Below are 10,658 nucleotides of genomic sequence, written 5' to 3'. Positions count from 1 at the left end.
TGGGGCTCAGGGTCTCTGACCCCCGCGAGCAGCCCTGCCTGGAGGGAAGGTGCCCCGGAAGCTGACCAGCTAGCCCTGGGGGCTACAGACACCGTCTCCACCGCCTTACCCACGCGCGCACGTACAAAAGTCAAGCCCCCAAACCACTTCCAGGCACACACCGGGAGCCAGAAACCTCTCAACTCCAGCCTTGCATCTGAGTCCTGACCCTAAAATATCTGCATATTAAACGACCAAGGACAGTTAAGCTTTCAAAGGGAGAAGATCAAAGTGCTGTCATCTTTGAATTTAATCCTTTTGTTGCATCAATGGTCTTAAGAGGGATGAGAGAGATCAAAATAAAAATGGAAACAAACTATATCTTTGTGGCTGTTGTGTTTTAGTCTTTTTTTCCCTCAATTTGGGCCACAAAATAGGTCAGCTCCATTACTGATCAGCCTTCCCACAAATATTTAAAACAAATTGAATTGCACACCCAATACCCATCACAATTACACCAGGCACAATAACTAAATTAGCAATTCAACAAAATAATTGGAAACGCGATTCTCTCTATCCCACCAGTCTCCCTCGAGGGTTTAGCCGATCTATGGGGGAAAACTCAGCTTTCCTAATTCTGGAGCTAATTAGAGACACACTTGTAAATGAAGTTGTTTGTCTTAAAGTTGAAATTCTCTTCTGGGGGTGGGGGAGAGGGAAGGAGAGGGGAGGAAAGTCCTTTCCGTCTGGAGCAAGTGGATAAACAGGTATCAGACACATGCCTGGGTTCTCAGTAGCAGCCCTGTCTGCAGTTAATAAAGCATCACCATTGCGCCATCACTTATCTGGTCAGGAACGACTGCGGTAACAGCCGGCCTGGCCAAGAGGGGCGCACCTTTTAAAGGCCCTGGAGACAGTTCCTGGGGTGGGGCTACATGGTGCTGCTTTTAGGGACCCACAAGTAAGGGTCAGTGAGGGCGCCAGCTCCCCCTCACACCTCCCCACTGGGGCCCGAAGAACCAAAGGCTCAACTCCCAGGAAGCCAAGGGGAGGCTCCCGTGCCAAGTAACCGCCCCCCGCGCCCCCCAACCACGGAGGGGGCGCCAGGACCAGGGCCCAGGGCCTGCGAGGTCGCACCGCCCACCGGCCAGGGCCGATGCTCTGCCTCGGCCCGCTTGCTCAGGCCGCTCCTGGAGAAGCAATCTCCAGGTTTCAATTAAGCTGTCCTTGGCCTCTTTTTGTTCCTTCAGGAAGGAACATCTCGGCTTAATTATATAACCCAGAACTAGGCCTCACGTCCCTCCTTTCTCACCCGCCTCCACGAGCATCAGGCTGTGACCTTAAAACTCAGCCTCTTCGCGGGGCTGCGCCAGCTCTGGGCGCAGCGGCCGGGGACCCCCGCCTCCCCTTCCCTGGCCCGCACCCCTGGGAACGAAGGCCTCACCTCACCTGCGAGGTCGGCAGATGAAACGGTGGCCCCGGGGGGCCCAAGAAGCCTCGCTCCGAGACGCGCCCGCAGCTTTCCAGCGTCCGGGCCACCAGAGCGCTGTTAGGTGAATTCAAGAAGCACCTGCTCCCGCTGCTTATCTCCCCGAACAATATGAAATCCAAGTTATCACACCGAAAGTGCCCCGTATTAGCCTTGCATTTAGCTCCTGGAACAAAGTGCCCTGTGCTACAACCTTAAAGGACACAAGAGTCAAACTGGAGAATAATTTTCTGGCCTCAGGGAGCTGGCTCCCGGCCTAAAACCCTCAGGAGGAGAGCGGGGCAGGTTCGTTCCCAAGCTCCCCAGCCGTGCCGCGGCCACCAAGGCAGGAGACCCCTGCTTTGCCAGACCCTGGGTCACCCTCCCAGGCCTGCAGCAGGGCCTCCAGACGGCAGCGGCTCTTGGTGCCCCGTCTGTGACCACTTCCCTTGGCTCCAGCTTTGGCGTCTGTTCGGACTCATGAAGGGTCTCCCAGGTGGGCCAGTGGTAAAGAACCCGCCTGCCTGTGCAGGTGACTTAAGAGCCGCTGGTTCGATCCCTGGGTTGGGAAGATCCCCTGGAGGAGGTCATGCAACCCATTCCAGGATTCTTGCCTGGAGAATCCCACAGACAGAGGAGCCTGGTGGGCTGCAGTCCATGGGGTCGCACAGAGTCGGACACGACTGAAGTGGCTTAGCACACGGCATGTGAAAGGTCGGGAAATACCCGTATAGACCTGATCTCGCCCCAGTCACACGGCAAGGCCTCAAAGGCCACACGTGGCGAGTGACCACTGACGGTTCTCCCATCCTCCCAGGAGGCGCAGCTGGATGGCTGTGGTCTAGACGCTCTGGGTGCTCTCGGGATTGGAAGAGGCTCCCCAGGACCCCACAGAAGCGAGCAGAAGGCAAACCGGCCACGAGGAAGCAGCAGCCACACCGCCCTTGCAGGGGAGGCGGAAGCTTGGTGAGCGGCATCAGCTTCACATGCACACCGACGCCTGGGTGCCCTGCTTTCAGAGGCGCAGGCGGATGTTAGTGCCCCAAGCACCAGTGCCCATGAGCCCCGGGGCAGCTGCCCTCCTGCCAGGCTGAGCTCTCACCTTGGAGGACCGGAGCCCCGGGAAAGTGACGCTGGCCTGGGAAAGGGCCGGAGCTCCACCATTAACAGAAGCAAATCCAGCAGAGCTAAGGGGTCCGATCAGACTGAAGGTAGAGGTTGCAGGACTCACTGGACAGAGAGGGGGGAACAGAGTCCCCACTGGGGACCAGGTCACCTGTCCAGACAGCCCTCCGCTACCGTAAACCTCCCCCAGAGCCTGGCAGACAGCAAGAAGTCAACACCTACCTAGATGCATGGAGGGAAAAGCATTCCTGCATCCGTGCTAGACCCAAGTCACCAAGACGCCTTTCCATGGAAACAGCTGCCTGAGGACAAGGCGTCCTCAGGACCCAGGGTGGCTGACCCTCATATAGTGAGGAGGGCCCCCTGCCCCACCCCAGGCCCAGAGGTCAACAGACTTCCTCCAGGTTGCACCCTGGCAGGTTTGATTTCTGATCCAAGGTTCTTCCCACTCCACCACCTTCTGTTCATAATCTGTCCTTGACACAGAAGGTCACACCAGCCCCTTCCAGGACGAACTCTGTGCCCCCAAGCCTATGTGAGAACTGGGGCACACACCCCTCAGCACCCGGGGAGGGGAGATCAGGCGGCAGAAGCAGCCAGCACCACGGGGCGGGGAGCCTGCCGGCCCAGGGCACCCAGGCTCACTTCCAGCCCCGCCATAAAGAGGCAGATGCAGCGGGCGGAGGCTGGGCAGGGATCTTTATGTGTTACCGGTCCTGCTGGGTACCTTAGATTCCTTTTCTTCCCTATCAGTAATCTGGGATTGTTTTTTTTTTTTTTTTCTCTCTCTCTCTCCATTCTTTTAAATTTTCTTTCCTGAGAATTCAGTGTCCTTGACCTCAACAAATGAACTGAGAACCTTGGACCAGGGAAATAAACCGAGCAAACGTCTCAGGAATATAAATGCCGCTGAGGCGATGACTTTATTGGCAGACCCCACATGATGGGCAAGAAGGGGCCGGTAAAGGAAATCTATAGACAGACAAGAAAAACAAAAGTTAGATAAGGCATACTCACTCGGCATTTATACCATCCCTCTCCTCTCCAGACAAGGAGCAGGTAATGAGGGCTTCATCAACACAGCTGTTGAACAAATTGAATATATGCAAGTCAGCAGGGTGATATGGATCCCCAGGACTTAAGGATTAGTTAATGAACTTACCAAATTACTGGCAATTATTTTTGAAATGTTATGAAGAAAGAGAAAGGAAAAAAAAGAGAAAGTGAGACAGATAAGATTTAAACAGAAAGAATGACCAAGGCAAGTTCAACTTAATTCCTGGCACAACTGGCCCCCTCCCCCAGTACAAACACACCCACACACGAATTAAAAACACAAACTCAGAGGCAGAACACAAAGTTCATTCACTTTAGACAAGGCTCATTGCTTGTACATGCCTTTCTCGAACGCCAAGTGCAGCCCATAGGATGTCAGGAGAGGGGAGCCATCCGCCCTGGCACCGAACACCCACACTTCTGTAGCTGGAACCTCAGGCTGCCCCCTGACACCCTTCGCCTCTGAGGGGTCGCTGCGTCACCTGTGAGCCTGGCCCAGGGAGGCACGGATCTTGGTGTCTCACGTGCACGGTGACCGCACCATGGTGGGGAAGGTTCGGATCCCCTGAGCCTCAGTCAGCTCCCTGTGGATGAAATGCTAAGAGGCAAAGAGGCAGTAATCCCGGACGAGTCGTATGTGGAGACCCGGAAACTCAACCACTGAAAGGAAGCGACTTTCCTATACTGGAGACGCAGAATTTCTTAACTTGTCAGAACTGACGTTCTCGGGTGTTCTGTGGGCTCTCGGGGTTCCCGAACAATGCTCAACAAGCGTTCTTGGCCGGTGACCATGGAAAGTCTGGCTACACCCTTAAGGCAGTGTGGGGAGGAACACAAACGCATGCAAGGCGAGGAAAACACACCAGAGACCCCCGGGATGAAAGCGCTGAAAGTAGCAAGAGCAGGAAGCCAGTGGGGAGATGGGGGAGCAGCGTGTGTGTGATCCTGCAGCCAGAAAACGGACACGGGGCCGGGGAGGGAGAGGCTAGTGTCACTTCCTATTTATCCACCATCTTTCACTGGAGCATCTCAGAGCTCATGACAGGCCGCAGCTCTTTAATCCTCCCCGAGGAGGACGCTGATTTCAAGGGCTCCCTGGGGAGCAAGAAATAAACCCCAGGATCAGAGTCCAGGGCCAACCTCCTCTCTGCCTCTCAACACCCTTCACTGCAGACGGCCCAGCCTACAGCAGGTGAGAAGCGGGTGGGCCCTAGAACAAGCCTCTGTCAGAGCCTTCAAAGTATTTGGACTCATTCACTTGGTTCATTTTACTCCCAAAGATCCATGCCAAGAAAAACAGTAATTTCAAAAGACAACAAAGAAGCTTTATGCAGGAATAGTCTCCTGAAACAGTATTCATAATAGCAAACAATTGTAACAGTTTAAGTGTTCAACAAGAGGGGGATTTGGTTTAGTAGGCAAAGACTAATGGAATTATTAGTTAGCAATTAAAATACTTCAGTGAGATCTTTAGAAACGTGGAAACAACCTTCTCTTGTACTACTACTATTAAAATGCAGAACGCAGCCTATGGGTGGTTCTCAGTGGGTGGAGTATGTATATTAGGTGGGGGGGGGGACGCAGGCACTGTGTTTTTGCTGTTTTTAAAAGGGCAACATTTTTTTTTTTTTTTAATTTAAAAGGGTAACATTTCAAACAGTCCAGAAGGACAGACTAGTCTTCCACCTGCACTGCTCCCTGGAACGCAACCCCCCCATCCCGAGCGGAGGCCACTGGGTACCACAGCATCTATATACAGACGAGGGTGATGAAGGAACACAGGTTAACAACGAGAAGGGGATCTTTTTGAGTGGAGGGATAATTTCTGTTGTTGTTCAGTCACTAAGTCATGTCTCGCGACCCCTTGGACTGTAGCACGCCAGGCTTCCCTGTCCTTCAGTATCTCCTGGAGTTTGCTCAAACTCATGTCCATTGAGTCGGTGATGCCATCCAACCATCTCATCCTCTTGTCGCCCCCTTCTCATTTTGCCTTCAATCTTTCCCAGCATCAGGGTCTTTTCCAGAGTTGGCTCTTTGCATCAGGTGACCAAAGTATGGGATTATAGACAAATCTTATTTTCATTTGTTCCTTCCACGTTTCTGTAATTTTTGACGTGAAATAAACTAAGACAAGAGAGCAGCCTTATCTTCTCCAACCTGAAGGGAAAAACCCACGGCCTGCTTATGGCCCCACGCGCAAACCTGGGCCGGGTGGGTGCTGCGGCTTCCTCACGCCTCTGGTGGTGTCTTCAGGGGCTGTGGCTTAGGAGGGCCATGCAAGGAGGAGTCAAAATGGATGAAAAGGAAATAAGCAAACTTCACACAAAAGGGAGAAATGCTTCAGTCAACACTGAAAAAGGGCCCCGGATTGTAACTCTTTGATAATGGTTCTCGACTCATTTCAAAATCAGCATTAGCCACCAAAATGTAAAGTATTAGTTTTATTAAAATGCAAATCAATCAACTAATCTTTCTGGTAACAGATACTGAATTGCAGTATCCGTGTCTATTAAAATAGTATCCAATTTATTCTTGGCTGGAAGGAGGGTGGTCTTCTGAATTTTAAAATGCAAGCCTCCCTTAACTGAAAATTCTGTCTACTCTTTCTCATCTCTTTGGCTTTTAATTCATTCTAATTAAATATGATGGACTCCAAATATTTTGAAGTACCTGTTTAAACCTTCTTCTTCATTGGACAGTGACTACGACAAAGGTTCTCTCTCTTTAGGAAGCGTGGGTCTGCGCTGGGTGGCCAGTGGAGATTACTCACCTGCTGTTCTAACACGCGTTATCCAGGATCCTCAAGTTAGAGGGACGGGGTGGATGATCTCTATTTTTAAAAGTGATCATTTTGAAGGGAGTGAAAGTGACGGAAACCTTCTATTTTTGTTGATTGATCTTTTAAGTAACTGGAGACACACTAACAATTAAACATTTTTCTGACAGTCAAGTCCAAGGGGTAACTTACCAAGAGGAGGAAAACAGATCAGGACGTACCAAGGTCCAGTTACTGAGAGACAGAGAAACCGTCCTCCTCCCCGCCTCTGCCCCACCCCAAGCCCAGCCGATGCTCGCGTTAATGCTAATACTAGTGCAGACTGCATTCCGGACTCACTGCATTTGGAGTCCAGCCTCGAGGCGCTGTGTCCTGGGTTCCTGGACACCTAGTCAAGGATAACGTGGGATAACGTGCCCAAGGATAACCTGGGCGCAACAATCTGTCACTTGGTTTTGACATTTTGAAACAATACCAAAACCTGGCTCTGTAAAAACAATGACTAGTTATTAACCACAACTGCCCTCAGATGCCTGGAGTCAACATTCCTTTAATCCCACAGCTCTACAGATGCAGGCACAGGACCCGGGAGATGGTCAGCCTCGCTGGGCACATACACATTACTTACGCAAGATCATCTCACTGCATACTGACCACAGCAGGCCAGTAAATCCCCCTTATGGGGGTTTAACTTTCAGCTTTTGACCTTTGGAGGAAAAACAAGTGAATCACTTCCTCCTGCTGGATTTACACCAGAGCTGATCTTTAATAAAGTGATTTAGGAATGGTGAGAACGGAAAAGGCTCAGGAAGAACCTTCATGGGTGAAAAGAGGAAACAAGGAAGTCAGACTGCTGTTGAGAACGACAGACACACACTCCACGGGGCCGGCTGACAGGCTTCGTGGGCGGGTGTGCCTGCCCCTCAGAGCCGCAGTCGACCGCTGAACATCCCCTACCTGAGTGGTGTCTGCCCCGCAGTTACTCCTTTCGTGAAGTTGTTTTTTTTAAAATCCTGGGTTCGTTTATTTTTTAGAATGTTTGACTGTACCCTGAGGCATGTGGGACTGAAGTTCCCTCACCAGGGATCGAACCCACCACCCCTGCATCGGAAGGCGGAGTCTTAACCACTGGACTCCTGGGGAAGTCCCCCTTCTGTGAAATTTTATATTGTGAGAGAAGGCCACAGGGCTGGGGAAACAAAGAGCCTGCCGCCCTGCGGGAGCTGACCACTCACTCGGTGCTGCTGAAGGAATCACGTGTGGCTGCTGCAACAGTAAAAATACTCTTTATTTGTGGTGGTTCAAGGCCGTTGGGTGGGGAGTGGGGGGCGTGTCCTTTGTTCTCGGAAGCACGATGGGGACAGGCTTCCTGGGCCGCCTCAGGCCATGTTCTGGACCGCGCACATTCCCAGGATTATAGCCCACAGCTTCCTCCACCAGGACAGGGTGTGCAGTGGCCCAGTCTCAGGCCTCGAGCTGGAAAGACGGGCGCCGTCAGGCCCCATGGCCGTCATCACGGGGGTTGAGTTGGCCAAAAAGGGATCGATACAGCTCTGTCCTGGAAGACAAATGAAACAAACTGGTTAATGCATTGGTTTAACTTTTCAAGGTTAGGAAAGAACCCAGAAGCTGGGAAACACCCCAATCTGAGTCTTCAATTGAAAACACAGCTGCGTAATTAAAAATGCATCCCACAGCTCTTCTTCACAAACACAGAGGAGGGAAAGAACCTGGAAGCGGCCAAACAGCAGAATATGTAAATAGTCCGGCGTGGCTGGATACCCTGTCTCCAGGGAACCAGTTTTCTATAAGTTTGCCCTTTACAGACAGGCTCTTCAAGTAAGAAAACAAGATTGAATATTTTAATAGGATGTATGAGACTGCCAACTAGGAGGATTCAATCAGACATGGGATGTAGAGGATATAATTTAGTTTTCATACATTTTCCTGGACTTGGCAGTACTTGAAAAACAATGAAAATGACCCAGCAACAAGATTCCAATTACCAGCACACATGCAGCTGCTCGGCCACAGGGGCCCTTCCCTGAACCCCACCCTTCCACTGTCCTCCGTCGAATAAGTAATTTGATTGGTTAATTTATTTCTAAATTTGGGTTTGATGTTAAAACAAAAAACAACCCTAAATGCCAGGGTCTTGGGTCCTTGAAAATGAATAAATGACCTGTCACTTGTGCTTTTGCCACCGCCCGGCAGGGTGGTCAAGGGCCCTGGGCCCCAGCAGCCCCAGAACTCTTCCCTGGGAGGAGGGCCGGGTCTCCCTGCAGAGACGTGAGGAGCCACGAGCCTCCAGGCGGGTCACACCACAGGGGGGCAGGGACCAAACCTGTACCCTCAGGGAAGGAGGGCAGGCACAGGGCAGAGGTCACACACCAGTGAGTAAATGACCTTGGGAGAAAGCTATGCTCACTCTGTTTATGTTGTCAAAAGCCAAAACCTGCCATCCTTGACAGGCTGGCTGGTAGAAGTGCTCTCATTACCTGAGAGTCATCATGAGCAAATCTGATTTTCAAAACAAAGAGCAAAAAACTCCCCATGCTCCAGACAGCTATTACTGGTCCAGCCACATTTCAACACAAAAATCTCACGAATCTGTTTGAATTCACCCTGCTGCAGTTCTGGGTACCAACAGCGAAGTGTTAGTCGCTCAGTCATGTCCGACTCTTTGCGACCCCGAGAACTGCAGCCCACCAAGCTCCTCTGTCCATGGAATTCTCCAGGCAAGAATACTGGAGTGGGTAGCCGTCCCCTTCTCCAGGAGATCTTCCCGACCTGGACTGAACCCAAGTCTCCTGCATTGCAGGCAGATTCTTTACCATCAGAGCCACCTGGGAAGCCCAACAGAGGTACTCTGATTAGAAACCCCAGCAACAGAAATAGCATATTGAAACTTTTAAAACCGGGAAAAGTCTTAAAGAAAGAACCACTGAAGCAGTGAATGTAAACTAACCTTGTCATGCTGGGGACCATGAGGCAGGCAGGGAAAGTGTGGCCAGAAAACAGTGGGTCTCCCATATTATTATAGGAATGTTATGGCAAGAACCTGCCGGTACCCTCAGCTGACCATGGTATCCCTGGGCCAACGACAAAGGCTGCGGTTCGCCCGGAGCTGCAGGGTCTCTTTTGTTCCTGAGCGATACACATCTGCCCGGCTCAGCCCCGCACGTGTGCTCAAGGGGGCAGGCGGCTTCAGACCACATGCAAATAACAGGCAGGCAGCCTCCTTCTGGAGGCAGTGGCTTCTAAATCACCGGCTCCATCACACAGAAGACAACCCTGCCCTGCCCAGGCATGACTTGCTCACGCAATGGCCTGCCTACCTGCCAATAAGTGCAAGTCTCTCTGGCCATTTCCACAAAGAAATTAAACGGTGTTAAGGGGAGGGTCACCATGACAAAGAGGATGGTGTGGCTTTAAGGCTGTGGAGGCACATCGCCACAGAGCCCTTCATGATCACTCCTTCCAGCCTTGCCCGCACCAGACCCATCATTACCACTGAGCAAATGCTTCCTTTCCACGCCGCAACATCAGTGAACTACTGGGGCTACGCGGCAGTCACTGCCCGCAGCAGGGTTCACGTGTCAGGAGCAGAGACGGAGATGCTGAAACCCGTGTTTTGATAGAACATCATTTCACACTCAGGTGGGCAAGGCAGACAAACATATGCAGCTATTCATGGCAAAGCAACCTGGACAGCAGAGTGGTCTGGATTCTTAAAATATTTTTTACAGCAAAGAGAGAAAAAATACAAGTCAGGGATTATTCCCACCTGAGAATCCCCAAGCAATTTCAATTCCAAGTCCTCCTTCACCCACAACCACCAATGAGGGACTGTTTTCACCCTCAAAGTATCTCAGACATCCCTGCTGCTCCCGGCACCTTCATTTCAGAGCCTACCATCTCTCACCAAGAAGGTGGTGACAGACTTCTCAGCGACTTTTCTGTTCCCATCTCCTACCCATTGTCCACGACCCTCAGCCCCGACTCCAAAGGCTCTAGAGATGGACAAAGCTGACCCTCCTGGGGTCCAAGAGCATGATTAGGATGAAGACCTCTAAACTCCAGCGGCTCAGCTCAGCTCCCGGCCCTTCTTCCCTGTAGAGGCCCTGCCTGGGGCGGAGGTGGGAAAAACACGGCCATGAAGGTGGGGTCTGTGGTTCGGTCCTCAGCCTCTCTGCACGGCCCCTAACACAACTCTCCAAAATCCCGCAGCCCCTGCACATATTTTTAAATTGA

General features: G+C 51.7%; 1 protein-coding gene across 1 annotated transcript in view; it reads right to left on the bottom strand.

The window, feature by feature from the left end:
* Nucleotides 1–7,674: 7,674 nt before the first annotated feature.
* The window catches only part of AATF (apoptosis antagonizing transcription factor), a 102,477-nt gene continuing 99,493 nt past the window's right edge, over nt 7,675–10,658 (bottom strand). The window contains exon 12 of the mRNA XM_061142718.1: nt 7,675–7,962. Within this exon, the coding sequence (XP_060998701.1) occupies nt 7,899–7,962 (64 nt within the window). The 3' untranslated portion in view covers nt 7,675–7,898. The remainder of the gene's footprint in view (nt 7,963–10,658) is intronic.

The sequence above is a fragment of the Dama dama genome, chromosome 5 (assembly GCF_033118175.1).
Source record: "Dama dama isolate Ldn47 chromosome 5, ASM3311817v1, whole genome shotgun sequence".
NCBI classification, from domain to species: domain Eukaryota; kingdom Metazoa; phylum Chordata; class Mammalia; order Artiodactyla; family Cervidae; genus Dama; species Dama dama.
Note: the sequence above shows the minus strand (reverse complement) of the source record. Positions and strands in the feature narration are given on the sequence as shown.